General features: G+C 46.2%; 1 protein-coding gene across 22 annotated transcripts in view; it reads left to right on the top strand.

The window, feature by feature from the left end:
• Positions 1-26,412, top strand: part of LOC147124680 (adhesion G protein-coupled receptor L3-like) — a 783,432-nt gene that overhangs the window by 676,605 nt on the left and 80,415 nt on the right. For all 22 annotated transcript variants that reach the window (XM_085991353.1, XM_085991371.1, XM_085991380.1 and 19 more), the window contains 5 exons: positions 528-701; positions 13,772-13,981; positions 18,319-18,539; positions 21,314-21,380; positions 22,226-22,317. In XM_085991353.1, the coding sequence (XP_085847479.1) occupies positions 528-701; positions 13,772-13,981; positions 18,319-18,539; positions 21,314-21,380; positions 22,226-22,317 (764 nt within the window). The remainder of the gene's footprint in view (positions 1-527; positions 702-13,771; positions 13,982-18,318; positions 18,540-21,313; positions 21,381-22,225; positions 22,318-26,412) is intronic.

Genomic DNA, 26,412 nt, shown 5'->3' with positions numbered 1-26,412 from the left:
GAACCATTTATCCCAACTCTCTGCTTTCTGTTAGAAAGCCAATCCTCTATCCATGCCAGAATATTACCCCCAATCCCGTGATTTTTTATCTTAAGCAATAATCTTTTGTGTGGCACCTTGTCAAATGCCTTTTGGAAGTCTAAATACACTACGTCCACTGGTTCCCCTTTATCCACCCTATATGTTACTTCCTCAAAGAACTCCAGCAAATTTGTCAAACATGACTTCCCCTTCATAAAACCATGCTGACTTTGTCCTATTAAATTATGATTATCCAGATGGTTGTTAGAGTTGATTTTAGTTGTGGGTTCAAATTAATCAAAACCAAATAACTAATTTGGTAATAGTGAAGTGCTTGATAGCAATCTGAATTTTATAGCTTCTACATGGAAAATGTGACGTGTAACAGATTGCTTTTTGACTAAGGGAATGGATGTATTGAAGAACTGGCTGGTGGGGAGGGGGGGCGGAAAGAGAGAGGGATGATACTTGTCACATTTTGAAAGATTTTATATTTCTTGTTTCAGCTCCAAAACAATTTTAACCCAAACTGTTCGTTCTGGAGCTACTCGAAGCGCACAATGACAGGGTATTGGTCTACGCAGGGCTGCAGAATGCTGGGGTCAAACAGGACACACACTACATGCTCCTGCAATCATCTGACAAACTTTGCAGTCCTCATGGCACACAAAGACGTCAAGGTAAGGAATTGCAGGACATAATGTCTTAATCTCCAAGCATATGAAATTTGCCTGCTATGGAAGTCAAATTGATCTCTATTATTACAGAGGAGCTCAATACAACTGGTTCTAGGTACCTAATATTGCTAGACCAGTGAAGAAATTAATTTAACAAGAATCAAGACAATTATTAAATATTTGACAGTGCATCATGGGAATGTACTGTCTCCCCAAGTGAAGGAAATTGAATAACACAAGTGAAGAGTTTCAACATGTGCTGGGCTTTTTGATAATCATACATAAGGAACTGAGGAAGGCACAGTATCAAATGTAGAATGCACATTCTCTCCCTGCATGATTCATTAAATCCCTTCTTGATTTCTGCAGTATACAAATTGAACCTGAGCCACATTAAGATCTTCATCTTGTTTCTCTGACTAAAATGCTCTTATCCCTTGGATTCAGTAGAATTTTAATTTGGACTTTGAGACACTTTATTGGGTAGTACTCTAACATCAGCAACGTCTGATTTCTCAACTGTGTTTTGAGGGGGAGGGGGAAAGAACATCTAACAATCTGGAAAATTTCTCTCCCATACTAAATCACAATTGTATTTTTGTGTGAAATTTGTCCCACAGGCTGAAGCGTATGTGTCATTGTTGATACATGATTAGAAAAAGAGATGTGTCTAGCAATATTTCAATTTGTTAGTGAGACTTCAAATAGACTTTAATCTTCAAAACTTGTATAATTTTTGTTTTATTATTTCCCTCATTCTCTATATTCTCCCAAATGTGGAAAAGTCACAGGACAGTAGCTCTAAGATTTCTTTGTTCCTTTCAGTTTACCTCCCTCAGTCATGTTCTGGATTCCCATCCTACCTCTTTTTTCAGTCACTAACTGCACTTTCCTATTGATGCCCCACAAAAGGAAAAAGGTTCTTTAATTGGCATTAATTGATCCTTTCCTTTGATTAACTTTTTAATTCACAAAAAGTAAATTCCCATATATTTATGAGGTCATTATATATTTCCATTGCATAGGGCTCGCCAGTTGAAGAATCCAGATGTATAGGCATTACTGTGCTTGTATTGGAAGCAATATGATCAGGGATTTGAGGCAACTTGTTTGGTCTTAGTTGCTAACAATTAGTAGGGCCTGGGTTTTAATCAGTTCAGATGTTGTACTGACAAGATCTTAAAGTTTTAAGTTTTTTTTTACCATTTCTTTCCTCGTTCTTGGCAATTACATTTTATTCTCCATTGTGTATATACATATCTTGTAGGCTTCCACTTGGCTGAAATTGACCTCAAACCTTTTTTTTAAATTTGATATAACATTTTGATAGCTTTACTTATGAATAATACCATCTGTCGAGTGTTCTCAAGAGTCGAGCTGTGTATAGCTTGTAACATTGCATTGAGTTGGAAGAGAGAAGACAGCACTGTCTCTGCTTCATTCTGCTGATGTCAGCTTCACAGAGGAGTGACACAATACATATGGCTCTGCCTGATAATTGACTGCTAACCAGAATGCACTGAATGGAGAAGCTCTATGTCCCCAAATGTATTGTTATAAGGCGGCGTTGCCTCAGCCCATCCGCTGCTGAAACCTTCATCCATGCCTTTGTTACCTCCAGACTTGACAATTCCAACGCACTCCTGGCTGGCCTCCCACATTCTACCCTACATAAGCTTGAGGTCATCCAAAACTCTGCTGCCCGTGTCCTAACTTGCACGAAGTCCCGTTCACCCATCACCCCTGTGCTCGCTGACCTACATTGGCTCCAGGTTAAGCAACGCCTCGAATTCAAAATTCTCATCTTAATTTTCAAATTCCTCCCTGGCCTCGCCCCTCCCTAACTCTGTAATCTCCTTCAGCCCCACAACCGAGATATCTGTGCTCCTTTAATTCTGCCCTCTTGAGCATCCCTGATTATAATCACTCTATCACTGGTGGCCATGCCTTCTGTTGCCTAAGCCCTAAGCTCTGAAATTCCCTGCCTAAACCTTTCTACCTTTTTTCCTCCTTTAAGACACTCCTTAAAACCTACCTCTTCGACCAAACTTTTGGTCATCTGCCCTAACTTCTCCTCGGTGTCAAATTTTTTTCTTATAATACTCCTGTGAAACCCCTTGGGACATTTTACTACGTTAAAGGTGTTGTGTATGTACCTTTAAGAGAATAACTGGTCTCAGACTGCAGTACCGGCAGTGACCACCCCTGTATAAAAGGCGCTAGAGAGCCTCTGTTGTTTAGATTCGTTTATGCCTTTCACCAGTAAAGACTTGTTTGTTTCTCTCTTGCTAGTCCGTGTCTCAATCATTCACGGACTTAACACTGGCGACGAGTTAGAAACGAACTTACCTGCAACTCAGCAGCAGCTCCGACGACGTTGTTGAAGGTCGGAGCCAGAAGAAAGAAAAAAAAAAATAGGCCATTGAAACTCGAGAAACGGGCGTCGACCGTCAATCATCGAGTTCAAAACTTACAGGAGAGACTGTGCAGAGCCAGGCTGGGTTCCTCGGTCCGTGGTTTCCCAGCTAATCGGGCTGGTGGCAGGTAGTGCTCTGATCCTTCCTGGGCTGCGGCGGGCTGAAGCTCGATCGGGTGGCCTTTCAACAGGGCCGGGCAGCGAGTCGGGAAGCAAGGAGAGAGAGGGTGGAGCATACAGGGCGCGGCCGGTGTTTCAAAGCTGGGCAGCGTTCGGACCTCGGAAGAGGGAGGGAAGTGTCCCAGAGGGTCCGCTCCACGACGGGAAGATAATAAAAGAAACCGAATTAATATTTAACGCGCAGGAAACCGTGGAAAGCAGCGCTAACAACAGCGGGGAAGAAGACACAGCACGGGAGGCGACATTTTGTTAAATCGGGGAAGAAGGCAAAGCGTGGGAGACGCCATTTTAGATTTGCAAGATGCCGAAGACTGGCTGTATCACTGCTTTTGATAATACATTAGAGGACTGGACCATGTATGTGGAAAGAGTCGAGGTATATTTCGAGGCAAATGAAATAGCGGAGGGGAAAAAGGCATCAATATTGCTAAACGTAATGGGCGCTAGAACGTACGGCCTATTGCGGGATCTGATTACTCCATCCAAACCGAAGGCGAAGAGTTTTAATGAAATTGTTGCTGTTCTACAGGAGCACTTAAACCCTGCACCGCTGTTGATAGCAGAAAGATTTAAATTCCACAGGAGAACTCAGCACAAAGATGTGAGCAATGCTGAGTATCTTACGGAACTACGCAAGCTATCAAAGCACTGCCAGTTCAGAGCAGGACTGGCAGATACCCTACGGGACAAATTTGTCTGTAGACTCCTGAGTGAAGGAACACAGAAGAAGTTACTCGCAGAAAAAGAGCTGACACTAGATAAGGCTTTCAGCGTGGCAGTATCGTATGAAGCAGCAGCCAGGGGAGCTGCAGAAATTCAACAAAAACCACAGGAATACGGCACCCACGAAATGACACGGGGATTTGCAAAATATTATCGCTGCGGCAGAACTAACCATGACCAGAAGGACTGCTGGTCCAAAGACAAAATATGCAGACAACGCGGGAAGATTGGACACATTGCACGAGTTTGCAGGTCTGGGAAGAAGACCAGCGACAACAAAAAGGCTACTAAGGAACCGTACAAGAAAGTACAAAAGATGATGGACAGTAGTTCCGAAGACCAGATGAGCGATAGTGAATCCGAGAACAGGAGATTAAGCTGTCTCAAACTTCACAATGTAATCGCAAAAGAGGATCACCGAACCATTTGGGTCACCCTCACGATAGCAGGGTCCCAAGTTAAAATGGAATTGGATACAGGATCAGCGCTAACCGTCATGAATCGACGAGACTATGAGCGGCTATTTTCACACATACCCTTGAGAGAGACAGCCATCGTCTTGACGACGTATACGGGGCAAAAAGTATACCCCAGAGGAAAAATAAGGGTGCCTGTCGAATACAATGGCAAGAAAATACGGAAATTGTATCTCTACATACTGCCAAATGGTGGACCACCGTTATTGGGACGGGAATGGATCAGGAAGATAAACTTAGATTGGCATTCCATTCATGCAATGACGGTGGATGGTAAAAAAGATGACGACGTCACTCCTGGACGATTGTCAACAATCTTAGCTAACGCCAAAGAGGTATTTCAACAAGAACTGGGCACGCTTAAAGGCGTAACCGCCTCGTTAAAAATAGAAGAGAATGCAGTTCCCAAGTTTTTCAAAGCGAGACCGGTACCATATGCAATTCGTCCAGCTGTCGAGGCAGAGCTGGAGAATCTGGAGAAGGCGGGCGTGTTGTCTAAGGTCGACTGGAGCGAGTGGGCGACACCCATCATTCCTGTCATGAAGAAAACGTTAAGCAATAAGTCCGGGGAGCCAAGGAAGATTCGCATCTGTGGGGATTTCAAGGTGACGGTGAACCCTGTCCTTCACACAGTACAATATCCTCTTCCAAGGATAGAAGACATCTTCGCCTCACTGTCTGGAGGGAAGCGTTTTACAAAAATTGACCTAGCACAAGCATATTTGCAGATGGAGGTTGAAGAGTCCTCTAGGAAGTATCTCATGATAAAACACTCACAAAGGTCTTTACCAGTATCATCGATTGGTATTCGGAGTAGCATCGGCTCCGGCGATATGGCAAAGAGCGATGGAACAAGTCCTGCAAGGGATTCCGGGGACTCAGTGTTACTTAGACGACATCCTTGTAACAGGTGAAGATGACAGTGAACACCTTAACAACCTAGAACAGGTGCTTACTAGACTACGGGAACATGGGCTGCGAGCCAACCACCCCAAGTGCGAATTTTTTAAAGAAACAGATATTGTATTGTGGCCACGTGATTGATGAAGAGGGGTTACATAAGTCCCCTGACAAAATTGAAGCGGTTGTTAAGGCCCCAGCGCCTGAAAATGTGTCGCAACTGAGGTCATTCCTCGGGTTGGTGAATTACTATCATAAGTTTTTGCCGAATTTGTCGACAATTCTGCATCCACTGAACGCCCTGCTACGAATGGGGGTAGCATGGAAATGGAGCGATGATTGTAAACATGCTTTTCAGAAGAGTAAGGACTTAATCACTTTGAAGGAAGTATTGGCTCACTACAACCCAGCACTGCCAATCAGGCTGGCGTGTGATGCGTCTCCCTACGGCATTGGGGCGGTACTGTCACATAAATTCCTTGATGGTTTGGAGAGGCCGATAGCTTTTGCGTTGCGCTCGTTAACTTCTGCCGAGCGTAACTACGCCCAGATTGACAGAGAGGCCCTCAGCCTAGTGTGGGGGGTGAAGAAGTTCAATCACTATCTGCACGGTCAAAAATTTACTCTACTAACCGATCATCAACCTCTTGTCTCCATTTTCAACCCTCAGAAGGGCATACCGATAATGACAGCACAACGGCTGCAGAGATGGTCCCTTTTCCTAGGGGCACACCAATATGACATCGAGTACAGGGGAATTAAACAGCATGGAAATGCTGATGGATTGTCACGTCTACCGTTGCCGACGGTGGAAGAAGAAGACCTTGCAGTGGATCCAATGGAGTTATTCCACTTGACCATAGTCGAATGTCTCCCTGTGACGAATGCAAACATAGAAAAGGAAACACGGAATGACCCGACACTATCACGGGTCTATGATTTAACGGTGAAGGGATGGCCAGCACATGGCGAACCACTGCTGCCAGCATTTTCGTCAAGAAGAGAACAGCTGTCTGTGCAGAGGAACCTTGATGTGTGGATCCAGAGTAGTAATTCCACCTAAGTTGACAGATAGAGTGCTCAATGAGCTTCATGAGGGTCATCTGGGTGGGGTAAAAATGAAGAACTTAGCCAGAGCGTTTGTGTGGTGGCCGGGAATCGATAGAGAAATGGAAGAGATGACCAAGAGCTGTGCAGGATGCCAGAAGGTCCAAAACGCCCCACCACAAGCTCCTCTGCATCCATGGGAGTGGCCCTCATCTCCATGGCAAAGGGTGCACATTGATTTTGCTGGTCCCTTCATGGACTCGATGTTTTTAATTGCGGTGGATGCACATTCAAAGTGGCCAGAGGTAATAAAAATGTCCTCAACCACCACGGAAAAAACTATCGCAGTTTTACGAACCATATTCGCCAGGAATGGGCTGCCTGAACAGATTTGCTCTGACAATGGACCACAGTTTGTGTCTGTAGAGTTCCGGAGGTTCTTAAAGAACAATGGCGTTAAGCATTACACATCTGCCCCATATCATCCAGCCACTAATGGATTGGCCGAGAGGTTTGTCCAAACATTCAAGAAGGCTATCAAGGCAATGTGTAATGAAGATATACCCCTACAACACAAGGTGGACAACTTCTTGTTTGCCTACCGGAATGCGACACATGCGGTTACCAACCAAGCTCCAGCCATGATGTTCTTCAATCGAAGACTACGATGCCGCTTGGATTTGGTTAAGCCAAACGTCTGAAGAGATGTGGAGAACAGGCAGTTTCAGAATATGAATGAAAGGCCGACCAGGAGTTTTAAGATAGGTCAACCAGTTTTGGCCCGGGACTACCGCACTGAGAAATGGCAGCCAGGAACGATTTGTACACGACAAGGACCTCTCATGTATACCGTGGACGTTGGGGAGAGCATTGTAAGACGCCATGCTGACCAGATTCTAGAGTCACTGGAAAACGTCAACTCCACACCACGATCTGATACACCTGGTAATGAAATCGACGTTCCAATGGCAGCTACCGCAGAACCGGTAATATTGGAAGCAGATGAACCAAACAACGACATTGATTCCGACTCAACATTGCCAGAAGAACCTGATACTCCAAAGAGGCGTTATCCAGACAGAATTAGGAAGCCTCCTCAAAGACTGAACTTATAATTGCTTAAACTTAACCAATGTATCTAGCAACAGTAATTGTGATTGTAATTCGTTATCATTAGTTGTTAAATGAATGTTATGTACTGTTTATCTGAAAGGGGAGGAATTGTGTATGTACCTTTAAGAGAATAACTGGTCTCAGACTGCAGTACCGGCAGTGACCACCCCTATATAAAAGGCGCTAGAGAGCCTCTGTTGTTTAGATTCGTTTATGCCTTTCACCAGTAAAGACTTGTTTGTTTCTCTCCTGCTAGTCCGTGTCTCAATCATTCACGGACTTAACAAAAGGCACTATATAAATAAAAGTTATTGTTGTTGGAGTTCTCCACAAGCGTGCAGCACTTGATGCAGAGCACTGTGTTGTCTGTGATGAAACCATTGAAGTGTATGGGCTCGATTTTTACGCAGCCGACAGGCGGGCTTTTAGGCGTGCGGAGGGTTAAAATCGCAAAACCTGGGGGTCGGGACCCCCCCCCCCACCGGCCCTGGTTCCCGCCTCCACGCCATTATTAACCTAGGTGTGTCTGATTGACCCGAATCAGACAGGACTAGTCTTCAGGGCCTTAAACAGCACTGATTGGCCTTTATAATCCCATTTTAACAGGCCCTTGCCTGTTTAATCCTTTTCCCAAATAAAACGCGCCTGGTGGGGTTCACGCCTGTGAAACCTGGCGTGAACACTATTGGCTTGCTGACTATCAGCTGCAGGTCCAACATTAAAGAGGATATTTGATCAGTCATTTGCAGGTGGCAGGACTTTGTTGTCTCAGGTCTGGGGCAACTTTTACCAGGCCTAACCACACCTGTGGAAGGTTGGAGCCTCGCACACTTCTCCAGTGTGACCTCCGGCGAGACACCCCTCGCCACCCTCACTCAGCGCTTCCTCAACTGAGGCACCTACCAGAAGCATGGGAAGCCTTTTTTCCCTTCCCCTCTTGGCATTAGAGGACCTCCAGCCCCATTCGCGAAATGACACACGCCACAACTGCAGAAGTTGCCATCAGAATTTTTATGAAAAACAAACAACTGATGGCATTTTTACAAAATACACAGCATTTCACCCAAGTGACTACCCTTGTGACTATTTGTGCTTTATTTTCCTCTTATGCGTGCTCCTACGTAATGGTTCCCCTGTGGCTTCAGCAGATGTGGAGGCCCCTTGCTCACTTTCCTGCTGCTCCTGTCTTAAGACCTTTGGCGGGCGTCCTCTGGGATGGCGAGCCTGTAAGGGCTCACCAGCAGTCTGCTGCTCCTGCAGCTGTGCAGGGGTTGAGACCTCTATCTCCGTTGGTGTGTACTCTGGCGGGGCTCTGACCGAGGGCTCTGCAGTGGCATGGAAGTGTGAGCACTTGGAGAGGAGCCCCCACTTCTTTGAGGTCTGCCACCAACCTCCCTCTCATGGGTCAGGTCCCCCTCAGTGCATGCAAGTGGCTTGAGAGCAGCTTGCTGCACATCAGGGGGGGCCATGGGGACCCGTATCTACAATGGCAGTCCTACTCAGAAGGACTTCCATGAAGGTCTGGTTTCTCTGTTCAATAGATGCCCATCGCTCCTCAAGAGATGTCATTCTATTCTGAACACTCACCATGTTTTCCATACCCTGGCGACTAACCTCCTCCATGGCCGTAGCCCTCCTCTCCTCTACCGTTGCGCTCCTCTCCTCTACCGTAGCCCTCTACTATAGCCAGCCTTACCACGGAGGCAGCAATCATTTCCACGTAGGTAGCCATCCTTTCCGTGTTGATGCGTTCATGCGCCAATGACTCCAGAAAGGCTCTGCTCATGTTCGCTATGGACTCCTCCATTCGCTCCACACACGCAGCGACCCTAGAGACAAAACCTGCCAGATCCTGCATCTGTTCATGGAGTTCCATCACCTCTGATCTTACGGATGGACCCAGAGGCAGAGTGTTGCCATGCAGCTGAGCCGAGCTGGCAGAGTCCTGCGCCCTCCGACGAAGACTCTCCACTGCTGTCCCTGTCTCCACAATCTGCTGATGCTCACTTGTGAGCTGTGATACACCAGGTGACAATTCTACTCTATGTCCCGAAGGTCCCACCGAGGTGTGAGTGTCTGCGCTGGTGCTGGGTGCGCTTATTTCTGCTGACGCTGCGCCCTCAGAGGTTGCAGATTCCTCTGAGGAATCTGGCTGCTCAGGCTCTTCCTCCTGCACACTGGGGACGGGGTCTCTCGATGGTCCTGTGGGGGAGTCAAGGAAAAAGTTAGAGATGTGATGCCAAGGTTACATGCACATTGCATTTTGCAGATGATCATAAGTCCATATGATGTAGCTTCAGAATCATTATCAGCGAGTCATGCAATGCCAATGAGAGAGAGGGAAAACTATTCTGTCACCAGCTTGCGGGGATGCTGCTGTCTGTCCTTTCCCCAACGTCCACATCTCGGTCAGCTCCGGCAATCTCCAGGACGCCTTCCTTCCGGGGGTGAGCTGGGCTGATGAGGGCGGCCCTCCTCCTGTCCTGGCTCACTCTCTTTTCCTGCAATGAGGGAAACAAGTGGAGGTTGAGTGAGAATGAAGGAGTGAGTGCAGAGATTGCATAGCATAGATACTTAGAAGGAGACAACGATGGAGTGAGGTTGCAATACCAAGGGCCCTCCCTGTGTGTTGTCAGTTGTGTTCAAAGCATCAGAGTGAGAGGGAGTGCGAGGGCTGCATGGTGGCATAGTTCTGTGAATGTGAGCATAGAGTGAGAGGGAATGGGTAAGGGTGCATGGATGTGAGTGTCTCGTGGGATGTGCAGGAAGAGATTGCTAAAGCTGAGTGCTGGTGAGGAAAGGCAATGGGGATCAGATTGAGGATGATGGAAACATCATACAGTACTTACTTTTCCAGTGCGAAGGTGGTCATGGAATCTTTTCCTGCACTGCAACCACGTTCTTCGTGTGAGCCCCAAGCAGTTGACTTGACCTGCCACCTGTAGCCACACAGCCTTGGTCTGACTGGGAGGCCTCTTCCTCCCTGAAGAAGGGAACAGGACCTCCCTGTGGGCCCTAGCACCATCCAGTAATGCCTACAGTGAAGCCTCATCAAATTTGGGGGCAGATCTGGCCCTCCCGCTGGCCATTGCTCCTGCAGGCTCCTGTGCCATCTTAATGGTGAAGTTTGGGAGCCTGCAGAGGAAGCAAGCCTTGCTGTGGACCTTAAAAGCAGCAGCAATGATGACGTCATATTCTGCTACTTTCTGACTGGAAATACTCAATTGCCAAGGCTTCCCACACGCTGGAAATCAATTGGCCAATTGAGTTAAAATTGCATCAATCTCATGGACCCATTTAGAATCGTGTGGGAATCACTAAATTCGGGGAACCCGCCAATTCCCCGCACCTGAGATAAAATCGACCCCTATGTGTTTAAAAACTATTGAGTTTCCCCTTTAACAATTAAATTGGCTGCGCATGTCTTGCTTCAGTCTGTTTCGTCCCGCTTTGAGGATTTGTCAGTTGCTAATGTCGCCACCACTTCTTATCTGTGGAGAGCTAGATTAAAGTCCAGTCAAATGACCGCCTACTAGAATTTGTGGAGGCTGAAAGACAACAAGTCATGTTGGTAGACACAGTCTTGGTTGCAGCTTCTCTACTGTCTCAGTGGACTAGTGTCCACAGCACAGCACTGACAATAGTTGGGCAGTTACTGTGAGCTGAAAGCTGTTGAGTCATAAGAGGATAAAATTGCTAACAGCTGGAGCCTATTCTAGGTAAACCTGAATTTGTAGGCAAGTCGTGGCACACTTCACCCTCTGCCCCATAGACGTGGGTGCAAGACATGGCGAGATCAGTACCCAATCAAAGTGACACTAACCAGCAAATGATGGTGCTTAAGGAATCCACTGCAGCAAACCAAACTTTGAGTTTAATAACACTTGACTAACTGCAGCTTTAATGTTACACTGTTCAGTCCTCCACAGCAAATTTGCAGCTGTTGCACTGATCACTTATTGACTGCAGCTGTTGCAGTGCAGCCTCCTTACTCACTCTGGTATGTGTAATATCTTGCCAGAATCCTATCTCTGTTATTAAACTCCCAGCCAGGCAGAATGCAGCTTGCTGTCATTGTGCCCATTTTGTTGAGGTAATGGGGTTTGCAGCAGATTGAGCTTTTTGGGTCTTGGGTGGGTTCCTTGCAGTGCTGTGATTGAGTACGAGTGCTGAGGCTGGCAACTCCCATCGTACGCTATTATGGATGTACTCACTGATTTGTTGATGATCTAAACGGCCAGCTCACGGTGAAGCTGGTGGAGTACAGCTTTGCACTGGAGCTCCGAACGTTCCGCTAATTACAGAAGTTTTGCTGATCTGCCTACGATAGATTTTTTTTTTAAATCTGCTGATGCAGCTCCATACACTGCCTATTTAATGCAAAACAACTGAACACATATTTGATTACAGATGGTTGGAAACGGCTGGAAGGTTGGCGTTTACTTCAGAGATTCATAGCTTACACCATAGCCACAAGAGTAAAACTTGAAAGGTTTATGGATACCTAGGAACCTAGGATTACACTATAGCTTTATACTTCCTTATATACTTGCTCTCTGCCATGTGTCACTGTTTTAGGTCTTAATAAAATGAAAACCATGTCATTGACATTTAAAAGTGGGTGCAGTTAATTACATTGATTGAGGACTTTGAGAGGGGATATTGGAATATCATTAGTGCAGAATAATCCCACGTGGTTTACATAAGGATATAATGGGATAATTTTACAATTCTAAAGCTGCCAGAGAGAGTCTAGTGTATGCAATCAGGCACAATGGGATGGTCAGACCTGTTCTGTGCAGTAGATCGGTGTTGCAGATAACTGTGAGCTGGTGCTCTCTTATCATTGAAAACCACAATCCAAATCAACTGTCCTGCAGGACTAGATTCTGTCCATTCATTATCGATGGGCTCTTTAATCTTTTAATACTTGGAAACTGCACATTTTGAATCTTTCTGTTCTGAAATAATACCCTGCTATTACTTGCTGCTAGCTACTGACAAGCCAAGTCTAGAGACATTGAGCTATGTGCATTTTAATGCTGTATCAATGTGCTTCACAGTTATTGAATTACTTTTGTGGTCACTGTTGTAATGTAGGGAAACACTGTAGCCAGCATGCGCACAGCAAGATCCCACAAACAGCAATAAGATACTTGCTCATATAATCTGTTTTGGTGGTGTTGGTTGAGGGATAAATGTTGTCCAGGGCACTGGGAGAACTCCCTCCTGTTCTTCGATTAGAGCCATGGGACCTTTTATGTCCACCTGAGAGACCAGACGAGGCCTCTGTTTAATCCTGAAGATGGGGATACAGCACTGAGGTTTCAGCTTAGATAATGTGCTCAAGTCTCTGGAGAATGAAAAAAGAAAAACTTGCATTTATATAGTGCCTTTCACAACCTCAGACATCCCAAAACGCTTTACAGCCAGTGAAGTACTTTTGACGTGTATTCACTGGTGTAATGTAGGAAACGCAGCAGCCAATTTGTGCACAGCAAGCTCCCATAAACAGCAAAGTGATAATGACCAGATAATCTGTTTTTTAGTGATATTGATTGATGGAGTGGGAATTGAACCCACAATCTTTTTGGCTTAGAGCCGGGTGTGCTACCACTGAGCCACGGCTGACGCAGATGGGTATAAAAGATCCCATGACACTACTTGAAGAGATCAGGAAGTTTTCCTGCATCTTGACCAACTTTGCTCAATCAACCAAATCCGCCAGAAAAATAGATTGCTGTTCGTTGTTCCATATGCATATGTGGAAGTCCCACAATGACTGCATTTTAAAAGAAATTCATTGGCAGTAAAATATTTTGGGACATTCTGAGGGAATAAGAAGGCACTATGAAAATGCAAGTTCCTTCTTACAGAAGTTGAAATCTTAAAAACATTTAAATTGGTAATTGCAACTCATTGGTGGTCTTTGATTCGATGTAAGTTGCCACCTTGTCATTGTCACCTGACCATTGCAGTCTATGCTGCACATGCTTACAAAAAGTATAATGACTTATTTCAATACAGAAAGCATGTTGAAGGGTATGTGCCTTGTGTTGAAAATGATTATCTGCAATGAAAGCTAACTTTAATGATTTGAGACTGATGATTTATTGGCGCAGCCTATCCTGCCAGCCTGCAGTAGGAATAGGCTGATGTGCTGTATAGATAAACTAACACTTGTCTACTGACTGATAATTTCCTTATTGTGTTCCCAGTTTAGTGACCCTGTCCATGAACTGCTACTGGAGGTTATTACGTGGGTCGGTATCCTGATATCACTTGTCTGTCTGCTGATCTGCATCTTCACTTTTTGTTTCTTTCACGGACTTCAGAGTGATCGAAACACCATTCATAAAAACCTCTGCATAAGCCTTTTCGTGGCCGAGTTACTTTTCCTAATTGGAATCAATCGTACAGATCAACCGGTGAGCATGTTTAGTTTTCAAGTGTGAGCCACTTAAATTAGTAATCCTGTCGGACACTTAATTAAAAAAAAAAATTCCTATTCAGTACAATTTCCTTCATCTCTCATAGTTGAGGACAAATTGAGTTTCCCCGAATGACTAGGCCCACTTGTACCTCATCCAAGTTGTCATTCTTCACATGTGAACTTTGAGAAGGTGGGCTGGATATTAACTCAGAGGGAGGGGCAGGAGAACCCAGAGAAACAGTTTTCCCTCCGGCCCTGCCGATTTTAATGGCAGGACCTGATTAATATTTTTGTCTCCATTTCCTGGCTGCAGCCAGCCAGATTGAGAGGCTGGCTGGCTGGCTGTTGGGGCGGGTAGGCCTTCGGCACCAGGTGAGAGCAGAAAGGAGGGAGGGATTGGGGAGGCCGGAGCAGGGGGAAGATCGGGAGTCATGAGCTGGGGGAGATCGTGCAGGCCGGGGCAGAGGGAAGATCAGGAGTCGTGAGCCGGGCAACATTAGGGAGATTGGAGGCCGGGGTGATCGCAGTCAGGAGTCCAAAAGGAAGGTCGGAGGTCAGATCGGGGTTGAGATTGGAGGCCTTGTGGAGGAGATTGGAAAGGTCTGAGCGCGGTGGGTTGGTGAGGCAGGGACGCTGGATCCAGCAGGTAAGTGGAAAGATACTTGCCTCCCGGATCTATCAGTCCTCACTTTCCTTTAGCTGCTGGGTTTTCCGAGGCCCAGGAAACCCGGCCGGGCAGGGTTAAATTTAAAATGGTGGTTAAATGTGTGGCTCCCAGCCTCATTATAATATTTAAATTACCAACACCTCCGTTAAAACCAGAGGTGTGTTGGTAATTTAATTATTATAATGAGGGGGCAGGTTTGGGTCGGGATTCAGATTTTTAATATTTTAACATCCCACCTCTTCCCAACCTGCCCGTTTTTGGGGGGGTTAAAATTCCCCCCTGAGAGTTTGCAAGCTATTCTCCCCATGAAAATCATTGCAGCCAAAGCTGGTCCTGTCTTCGCCCGACTTGCACATTTTTCAGTAGTTGTCACTGAAGACTTATGAGGAGCAAGAGCCCTGGTCAGTTACTCTCCTCTCTAACCCAAAGGAAAATCTACCACTGCCTATTTTCTGAGAGTGCCAAACTATGGCAGTCCCACTAGGCTGGACAAAGCAAGAAAGGTGCTAGAGGAGAACAGTGTTATTGTCCACACTGGGCAGATAGGTTTTGAGCAGAAGACTGACAGACACAGCCCTCGTCTCAGAGCTAAAAGCTAAAATGCAGAATGTCAGTTTTTGCTGTTGTAAGTCACCCGAAAGAAACATAATGCCAAAAACAATTCAGCCCATGAAATGACACATGGCTTATTATTTTTCTCATATTATTGAGGAGAGAAGCAAGACTGAGCCAAGTAAGTGGAACTCACTTTGACTGTTACCCTGCATGTTCACTTGCTCTCTGAAATAAAGCAACTCAACAATTCATATATGGCTTCGGCTCACCGTATTTCAGTCCATACTCAACTAAGGCAAGACCCTAAACTTGTAACACTCTGTTAAAGTTGCCGACACACAGACCTTCCATCCATATGTGCCCATATCTCTTTTCTTGGCCCTGTACCAAGTGTGGGGAATTCCTATGTGAAAGTTAAGAGGGTTGGTGTGGGGACAGCTGATACAGGGCAGAGGCCTAACATGCACAGGGTTTCCAATGAGTTGTACGAGAATGAAGATCTAAGGAGGTACCAACATTTCTGTAAAGATTGGTCCTCCTCATTACTAAATTGGCTTATTATTCTTCATATAATAACAATGTCCCAGAGAACTTTACAAGGCAGAAAAGCAAGAAAAAGGAAGGGAAAGTCCTACAAAACACCTCCCAAGAATTCTCTTTGACTGTTAGATTTGACCTGCGGGCCAAATATTTTCTTAGGGTTTAATCCCAGGTTTGTTGTGAGTTTGTTAATCTTGGTCAGGTTGGTAGCAGGGTCACTACAATTGACCTCAGTGAAAGTTAAGAGTTGTTTATATTTAGCTATGAAGACATTTGAACTAGTTAAAGTTCACGAACGAGCAATTATGTTGCATGTCAAAGTTGAGGACTTGATGAAAATTCTGGGATAAGCAAGGATTATGAATGCTAACAGTTGTGAATAATCGGAAAGCAGTGATTGCTACTGATGTGTTCTTCCTATGACCAGAGATTGCCTGGCAAATAGCAGTGGTGAATGCGGCAGCGTAGGAGTTCAAGAGCATACAAAGCTCAGCAGGCACTATACTTATATTTAGCATTACAGGTCTTACCAATGCCCAGTATTTAATGCCCATGCAGATCAGTGGCACCTGGGGAGATGCCCACCGCCAATGGCTTGTGTAGAGTTGCACAGGGGCAGCTGGTTCACACACATGGTAGCAGTAGTTCAGTGCCATCATTTAACCCTGCCTTAGTGATGGAAGGTGCTATCTCTGAAAATACTGAGTTCATCCGTGGCAGTAATCCAGTTCTTTCAGGGTTAGATACTGGCATAGGTAGCAGGCCTTCTGTATCCTTCACGCTTCATCGTTCGGTATAGGGCCATCTGCCACTGCTACTCATTCAACTATGGGGGCATGGGGTTCGGGCACATCTATACTTGGCATGGAGAAATACACAACACAGAACAAGCATGACAGCAATACATAGATACTACCAACACCATATTTCTTAATAAAATGATTTCACTGTTACTATTATCATGCAGTCTGTTCTTCCTTTCTTGTGCAGAAAATAAAGCCTTGTCCAAATGATAGTGGCAGAACAAACAGGGGGTCACTTTCAACTTCACCACCTGGGAAGTAACCTGGTGGAACTGAGTCCCCTGCTCGTTGTAGGACCCACTTCTGATTTCAATGGGATACAAATCAGGTTCTGCAACGGGCGGGCGATCGGCTTCAGCAGGCTACTGCCTGGGCGGAGAGGTTGAAAATTACCCCATACAATACACAGAAAACAGTAAATTAACATGGCAAATAGCCATTCTATGATTGTACCTGCCGTTACTTTTTAGCCACTTATGCCTCCTACACTCTTCATTTCACTCTCCTCCACATTCACTATTGCCATATTTCAGGCAATCAGTGGTCATAGTCACGGTCAGAAACCATCAGTAATAATCACTGCTTGTGTGCTATTTGCAAATCTTTGCATTTTGTAATCCTCACTTCTTCAAGAATATTCGTCAAGTACTAAATTTCAGATGAGCTGCAAATTACTTGTTCATGCACTTCAACTAGATTTTAACCAGTTCAAAGGTTATTTTTTCCAACTTCGCACAAGCATTTCTAACTTGTTTTTGAGGGCTAGGAATGCTCAGAGCAGGTATGATTAAAATGTAGTGGCTTCCTCCCATCATCCCACCACTCTTCAAGCATGACTATTTCCTTGTAAGGCATTGTGAACAGCAGGATTCCCCCCCCGCCCCCTAATTCTTCAGCACTTTTCAACTACAGTATCTACTTCGCAGTCAAAATGGTGTTTAAATGAATTCATTTAGTGCAATACCTGTAATGCATCCTGTTGGTTTTCTTAGTTGGCTGTGTGTCATTGTATTTAAGTTTTTGTAAGTCAAAAGAACCAAAGACTATAAAGTTTGATGATTCCAGGCATGACTGATGGTTTCTGAAAAGCCAGTTGTGAAACAGGTCAAGTCCCACTGAGACATCTTTATAGTGGCAGTTGAGGGTCACCTGAGTTGAATTGTGGTGGTTTTGTTTATTCCATAAGCACAGTATTCCCCTGTCTAAAGCTAGTCACTGAACTTTTGAGGTTGCTACATCAGAAGGAGATTTTCAAATTCACAGAGGATACTCTGCACTGTTGGATTAAAGGGAAACAATGGCTGACCTTAAATGGACGAGGCCCCTATCTCCCAATACGTTCCCTCAGACCCAGCTGCCATGTTGCTGCATCTCACCCAGCGGTTGCTGCTACCTTCTGCGACGACATTTTTTCTTCCTCTCGCTTCGCTGTCACTCTCAGACACGGAAACAATCATTTATTTTAACAAAATGGTCAGGTCAGTGGCTCTCTGCAGAACTCGTGGAGATTTTTGAGGTGTTTACCCGCCTAATAACTGAGATAAATGAAATGCTTACACTAAACCTCTGGCCCATCGAATGTGCAAACTTGTGCATCAGATTGTAAGAGGGAAGCTTTGCACTTCTGCTGACCCTTATCAAATGTAACCTCAACCAGTCATTTGGTAGAAATTGGGATATTTGTTATACCTGGCTTAAATGTGCATTGTAAAGGTTAAGGAGTGAGAGAGGTAAATCTTGCTAATCTGCCAGTTTGGTTTCTTGCAGATTGCTTGTGCAGTATTTGCTGCTTTGCTTCACTTCTTCTTCCTGGCTGCCTTCACATGGATGTTCCTGGAGGGTGTTCAGCTCTACATTATGTTGGTGGAAGTCTTTGAAAGCGAGCACTCCCGCAAAAAATACTTCTATCTAGTTGGATATGGAGTACCTGCACTTATTGTCGCTGTTTCAGCTGCCGTGGACTACCGAAGTTATGGAACAACAACAGCGTGAGTTTGCTGTTTTGCTTTGAAAATCCCCGACCAGGAGCACTGATTACTTCTGTCTGATTTGATGACTTCATAAACACAGGGGTTCAAAGTAATTTATTTTGAATAATTTAACTACCTTTTATCGCACTACGACTACAGATTAGCATGAAGAATACAGATGGAGATGAGTACATATCGAGATAGGTCATTTTGTTAAACACTAGCTGTGTTAAAATGAAAGCAGCTGGTTGAAAATGCTGTTAGATAATGGGAGTTGCTATACAAGCCATTAAACATCTGTACTATCATTAGAATCGTATTCACTAGATAGAAAATATGTTTTTGTGAACGTAAACTGAGGAAATTGATAGAAATGTTTGCAAAAGAAAATCTTCAGATAGAGAACATGGTCTTTAGCGAGAGTGGTAAGGTGGGGGGAGAGCCAGTGGATGTGGTGTACCTTGACTTCCAGAAAGCCTTCGATAAGGTTCCACACAAAAGATTATCATGCAAAATTAAGGCTCATGGGATTGGGGGCAAAGTATTAACGTGGATAGAGAACTGGCTGGCGGATAGAAAACAGAGAGTTGGAATAAACGGCTCGTTTTCGGAGTGGCAGGCAGTGACCAGCGGGGTGCCGCAAGGATCTGTCCTGGGACCCCAGCTGTTCACAATATATATAAATGATCTGGATCAGGGAATTGGATGCAATATTTCCAAATTCGCTGACGACACTAAACTAGGAGGAGGGGTGGGCTCTGATGAGGATGTCAGGAGGCTACAGTGCGATTTGGACAGGTTGGGGGAATGGGCAGATACGTGGCAGATGCACTATAATGTGGATAAATGCGAGGTTATCCACTTTGGGGGTTAAAACAGGAGGGTAGATTATTATCTAAATGGCAATAGATTGGGAGATGGGGAAGTGCAGAGGGACCTGGGTGTTCTTGTGCACCAGTCACTGAAGGAGAGCATGCAGGTGCAACAGGCGATCAAGAAGGCAAATGGTATGTTGGCCTTCATATCAAGGGGGTTCGAGTATAGGAATAGGGATACCTTACTACAGCTGTACAAGGTGCTGGTGAGACCGCATCTGGAGTATTGTGTACAGTTTTGGTCGCCCCATCTGCGGAAGGATGTTCTTGCCATGGAAAGAGTGCAACGGCGATTCACCAGGCTGATACCTGGAATGGCGGGAATGACCTACGAAGAGAGATTAAATAGTTTGGGCTTGTACTCACTGGAGTTTAGAAGATTGAGAGGGGATCTCATCGAAACATATAAAATTATGGCAGGCCTGGACAGGCTGAATTCAGAGAGAATGTTTCCAATGGCCGGGGAGCACAGAACCAGGGGCCACAGTCTAAAAATAGCGGGCAAATCATTTAAAACAGAGATGAGGAAGAATTTCTTCACTCAAAGAGTGGTGAGCCTGTGGAATTCCCTGCCACAGAGGGCTGTGAAGGCTAATTCAATAAATATTTTCAAGAGAGAATTGGATATATTTCTGAAGGCTAAGGGGATTAAGGGTTACGGAGAAAAGGCGGGGACGGGGTACTGAACTGGTAAGATCAGCTATGATCTCAGACGAAGATCAGCCATGATCTCATTGAATGGCGGAGCAGGCTCGAAGGGCCGAATGGCCTACTCCTGTTCCTATCTCTATGTTTGAGTGCCTGCGATTGCTTGTAGTGAAGCTTTTTACTGATGTTCTCTGGGAAGTAAATTTGGATTGTATATAGGGTGGATACTTCAGGATTGGTTAATGTGAGTGAGCCATCTGAAAGTGGAACTATTAAATGGTGCAAGATTTTTATGCAAAAGAATGCAAAAATAATATATTTCCCAGCTGTATCTACCGGCCTCCGACACAGTGCTTTGTTTAAACCGGTGAACTCTTCTGTATACTGTAACAAGCGACTTGCTTGCTCTGTGGCTATTACTGCACTATTGACGCCCAACAGAAATAGCAGGTTGAGGAATTTTTATGTGCCTTAGTGTACTCATGTGACCCATAATATAATCCCTTCTCACTTCAATTCCATGTGCCAGGTCCTTGTCGTAATTTTTTTCAAGTATATCGTTCTATTCAAATGTACTTGTCAAATACATTCTGTTCATCTGTCACGTAAATGAAACTGGAAAAAGAAGGTAATTTTCAAGAGAACTACAAATTTGCTCCTGTTGAATGTAAAGGAAATTACGTGATTAATAATTTAGTTGAAGGTCATAAATCTGTCTGAGCACTCTGCAATGTTTTCAAGCCAGGAATTATTCTTGATGTTAATGGGATGTAGTTTTAACAACCTGAAAGGCTGATCACCTCAGCTCATCAAAGTTCAAACCATGTTCTTTATTTTACTTTGGATAAGGCTTTGCTTTGATCTGCGCTAAAGCCAAAAGCTAGCCCTGTTAGATAAATGATTGACAGGTTATAGTCAGTAGGGAGGAGAAGGAAGCTTAGAGCTGGAAGATGTAATGGCTGTGTTAAGTTTTTATTTCCCTGTGATGATTGTCTGACAGCTGAGGAAGGTGCTGGCACACAACTGCTGTCATCAGGCCTTGTGCCATTTTTTCTGCTTTCTTTTCCAAGAGTTAATTATCTTCCTCCATCAATGGTGCTGTCAGAAATTGGGCCTATAATTCAACATTTAAATGAACAAAGGTGTAATAATTCCTGGCTCTCAGTGGCCTGTTTTGCAGAGTGCATTCCTCTCTGTCAGTCCACTGCTGTTGATGTATGCCCTGCACTCAGTCCTTGAATGCCTGCTGTCCCCTGTGTTTCATTACAGATGTTGGTTGAGGCTCGACACCTACTTCATTTGGAGCTTTATAGGCCCTGCAACCTTGATTATTATGGTAAGTACTGCTAATTAACATGGCACCTCCAAGGGCATAAAACAGGACTTTCACTGGACCTTTGCTGTACGTCCTTAATTTATAGGCATTCATTTTAAAAAGGAATGCTCCTCCCTGACCCACTTAGTCATAGCAAGCAATTATAGGGCTTCAGTGTGTAAAAGAAATATGAAGGTGATTTCTGTATCAATGGGTTCAAAAAGAATAACTACAGTTAATAGTCAATTAAGAATTGTAAAGTATAGATGTTTTAATGTTTGGTACCTTAAATCTATGAAAATACATAATAGCATTGCTCATAATCTGCAGGCTCCATTTAAAATCATTTTTTTGCTCCTAATTACATCCATGTAAATTATTTTTTAACAACAAAGGCAATTCTGAGGCTGTTAAGAGTTCTAATTATTATACATCTAAAGCAGTAAGTGAGCCACTAGTTGTGTAACGGTGGCTCGAATGGGCTGATGGCACTTGATGCTGGTATAACAGTGCACTAGGAACATAGTAGGTCATTCAGCCCCTTGATGCATTATGGATCGATAGTGTGCAGATTCTTTCCTGCCGTTCCCCACGTGGCAAATACGTGATCTCAGACTTGGGGAAAGGGAGGAATAAAGGGAGGAGGAATGGTGCTGAATGGAAGTTTTTCACTTGCTCACTGAGGAAGAGTGAACTCACAAGGGAAAGCCATCTAGCCATGGTGCTCTCATCTCTCCAGAGGCCTAGGTAAAAGCTCTGTTTCGATGTGGGGAATAGTGTGTGGGATGGGAAGGACCCTAAAAGAGGGGACATTTTAAATTTAAATAAAGAAACTTAATTTCGTTTTCCTTTTCTTAATCTTGCAGTTAAATGTGATATTTCTTGGGATTGCTCTTTACAAGATGTTCCATCATACAACTGTGTTGAAGCCAGAATCTAGCTGTTTGGACAACATCAAGTAAGTTTCTGCTGTCAGCTTCTATGAGCATTTTCTTCTTTGGGGAAGCTGTTGTTAATTTGGGATCTAAAAATGGGTAGATAGTTCCCAGATTTCCACCTGCTTTGCATTGCTTAACAATTGAACTTAGTTTACTAGTCAGAAAGGATTGTAGATGCAACTTGCAACTGTTTAACCAGATTGGATCTCCCTTTTAGATTTGATCAACTCTCACACAATTCCTTAAATGGATAATGGTATTTGTGAACTAGCCAGAACAATTTTCAAACTCTAATAATCTATCTATATCTATCTATATAAACGAGTCGATCTGTCTGTCTATCTGTCTGTCTGTCCTTACGTGTGCGTCTGTCCGGCTATGCGCTCGAAAGTTATAGAGCGTACCTACGCGTGCGTTACGTCGAAAGAAAGCTTACCGTTCCGAAACGGTCGTAAGCGTATTTACGTTTCGGCCGGACAAAAATCGTGCCCGTGGTATCCGAAAAACTTTCAACATTCCGCTCATTAGCATCTCATTATCCGCTCATTAGCGATAGAGTGACCTCGAGGTCGACCAATCGTACGCCGGGTTCCTGGCGCGTGCGGCCGGGCCCTCCTACGGTCGAGTGACGGGACGATTGACCAATCCTACGCTTTGGTGACCTGACGGTCGACCAATCGGTGCGTGTGTGGGCGGGCCTTATCGTTCTGAACCGAGGTGAGTCACCACCATCTTGCTTCCAAACTTTTCCTTTCTTTTTCCCGCTTTCTGCGTCTTTAAAAAAAAACGTTGCTTTTAAAACACATAGGCCTAGAAATTGGGTTTTGGCGCAGCGACGGCTTTAGCGCCGGAAGTTAGTGCCGGAGCTAAGTCGCGCTGGGCGGGCCAAAAATTCACTAGTTCTGCGCCCAAACGGCTGCCGGCGCTGCTGAAAGCTGTTTGCGCCTGAAAACTGGCGCTACGCGCTGAATTGCGGCGCTATTCCGGCGCTGCGGCGCCCGCTGCGGTGCGGCAGGTTCGGGAAGTGCAGGCCTCCTCCTTCCCTTAAGGAGGAGCTGCCTGCACCCGGCCGCGGCCCGCGAAAATCATTGTAAAAATGAGCCCGGCACCTCGGACAAGTGCCGGGCTTGCATCTGTCCCGGGGGGGTGGGGGGGGAGAAGTCCGGGGGAGGGAGCTGCGGCCAGGCGGCCGGCGGGAAAGCGGGCCGGCCGCCGCGGGGCCTTTAATGCGCCGGCGCAAAGTCCAGTAAGGCACCTCTGCCAGAACGTTGCTTGCGGCTGCCACGGGCGAGGGCGGCCGCAAGTCAATTTCGGAGTTCGGGCGGGTTACCATGGCAACCGGGACGCTGCGCACACCGATGACGTCATCGGTGCCGGCGCAGCGCTAACGGCCTAACGCCGATTTAGGGACCCACTCAATTTCCAAACTGGCCATTACTCCGGCGCTAGGCCCTCTAGCGCCTCAAAAGCGGCGCTAAGCCTACCGAATTTCTAGGCCATATTGTTTTAAAAAAAAGTTAATTACTTTCTAAATCTTTTATTTAATCTCATTAATTTTCCTACCTTTCCCCATTTTTCCAGGTAGGCCTCGAAGCCTCGGCCTCTCCTCCGCACCCACGCCTGAGCTAGGCACCTCCCGGCCCCAGTCAACAAGCGGCCCCCGATCGCCGCCATCTTTGTGAAGGCTGGAGGGGCGGGCCTCAGCCGAGCGCCGCTACCTTAGTAAAGGGTGCGCACGCAGCAGGAGCAGCTGAGACGCGGCGTCTCTCTCTGTTCCCCGCTCGACTCGTGCAGGGGGGGCGGGGCTCTCGGGAGTGCTGATCTCGGGCGGGGCTTGGAGAGCGGGAAGGGTTACCCCGGCAACCGGGCCCGCCGGCCGTGTCTCACAGCCGCAATCGGCGCTCTTCAAGCCAGCTCGGGAGGGCGGGGCCATGTCAGTGCGTGGGGCGGCACGGAGCTCCGTGGAGCCATCGCCAGTGCTGGGCTCGGGTGCTTTGTGGCCTGCGGCCGAACAGCGGCTGCGGACCTCGAGCTGACCGGGGCGCTGGACTCGGCTGGGCCATGCCTTTGCGGGTGTTCGCCTCGGCCAACGGCATCAGGGTGACGGCCGAGGGAACGCGTTCATCCAGGTGCCGAGGCCCGGGCCCCGGGGCGGAAAGAGGGATTGGAGCGGGGGATGAGGGCTCGGGCAGGGGAGAGGGAGAGGGAGGCGGGGGGAGAGGGAGGAAGGGGGTAGGGGGGTATGGAGGTGGTGAGAGGGAGGAGGAGGGGGAGAGGGAGGAGGAGGGGGAGAGGGAGAGAGGAGGGGAGAGAGAGAGGGTGGGGGGAGGGGAGAGAGAGAGAGGGTGGGGGGAGGGGGGAGAGGAGAGAGGGTGGGGGGAGGGGAGAGAGAGCGGGTGGGGGGAGGGGGGGAGAGAGAGAGGGGTGGGGGAGGAGAGAGAGAGAGGGTGGGGGAGGGGAGGGAGAGAGGGTGAGGGAGGGAAAGAGTGAGGGGGTGGGACAGGGAGGGAGAGCTTACCTTCTTCGCAGGGGTCCATCGGGCCCACCTTCCCCCCCCCCCCGTCTCTCTCTCTCCCCCCCCGTCGCGCTCTCTCTCCCCCCCCCAGTCGCTCTCTCTCTTCCCCCCCCCCCCAGTCGCTCTCTCTCTTCCCCCCAGTCGCTCTCCTCTCTTCCCCCCCAGTCCCTCTCTCTCTTTCCCCCCCCCCCCCCCCCCCCCCAGTCGCTCTCTCGCTTCCCCCCCCAGTCGCTCTCCTCCCAACAACAACATGCCCTCAAAAAAGCCTCGGCACCGCCGGGCACTCCAGCTAGTATATTATAAAACAGTGGACCAGCTGTCTATTCTTCAGCTGCAATATCACAATGGGTCCCATTTTCAGGTAGGGTCATAAGTGCGATGGCCCAAAAGAAAGTAAACACTGTGTCGGTCTGAGCTTTGCTTGCTCTTAAGAAGTCCGCACTTGCACCTGTTTTCTGTCTCAAGTAATTTAATCCGAGACTCTCTTCCTTCTCTTTTCTCCCCTGCCACCTTCCCCCATTTCTGCCCACCACCCTGCTTTCCCTCCATTAAAACAAGTTGTACATTTAAGAAAAAAATCTTCCAGGGTTCCCATGCCACACACACAAAACTGTGAAGAAGGTTGGTGCTATGCTTCAAGTCTCTACCTACATTGCTGTTTAAGGAGCTGCTTAGCAGTGCAGTGAGGTGGAACTCCAACCCACTGGTCCAGCAGGCAACCAGTTCTAACGACATTAAAGGGACTGAGTGCTGGAAATGGAAATCTGTGGCTTTTTTTGCAACAAGTTTCCGTGCACATCGCAAACTAGCAAGCTATTGTCAGATATTTAAACACTGCTTCAGGCCAGGTTAACAGGACCGCATTGCAAGTAGGGAGTGATGGTTGTGTGCAGTTTTTGTTTTAATTTTGAGGCTTCCTGTGGTCTTAATTGTTTCAACACTTGTGGCTCTTAACAGTCTAATCCAATATCAAATCCATCAGTGTGGGGTTTTTTTTTTACACGAGCCCAGCGTGACTTTCCCATTGCTTAATGTTTTGAAGAATGGCCACACAAGAAGGATGGCCACCAATTCCCTGGATAGCTCAGCTGGCTAGGGCTGTGCACAGCTGAGCCTAAAGATAGGAAATGAGAATTTGGCCCATTGCAGTTCATCTCTCCAGTACATCAACTCTCCCATCATTGCATTCGGAGCAACTCCATTTTGTTTTGTCTCTATTACATTCCTTGGCAGATTATTGCAAACATTTATCACTGAATCCAAAAATATTTCCAAAAGCTTCCCTAAATTTATTTTCACTCATGCCTTCTGGTCCAATTTTCCTGACTTACCCTTTCAAATAATAAGCTTGGTTTCCCTTATCTATACCATATATACATATATATATAGATATAAAATATAAAAACAGGAAATGCTGAAAATACTAATGGGGGGAAAAATTAGGTATCGCCACATTTGGGGCGCTGTTATTGGCCGTGCGCAAAGTTCTGCGCCTGGCACTAATTATCGCCTCCGACAGCAAACTTGGCTTTTATCGCCCCTGGAGGTGATTGGAGCGCTAAATCAGGCGCTTCACACCTGTCTTAAGGCGCAAACGCCG

Source organism: Somniosus microcephalus, chromosome 1 (genome assembly GCF_052327205.1).
Source record: "Somniosus microcephalus isolate GS21.2 chromosome 1, FLI_Smic_1.0, whole genome shotgun sequence".
NCBI lineage: Eukaryota > Metazoa > Chordata > Chondrichthyes > Squaliformes > Somniosidae > Somniosus > Somniosus microcephalus.
The sequence above is the reverse complement of the archived record's forward strand: the minus strand, read 5'-3'. Positions and strand labels throughout refer to the sequence as shown.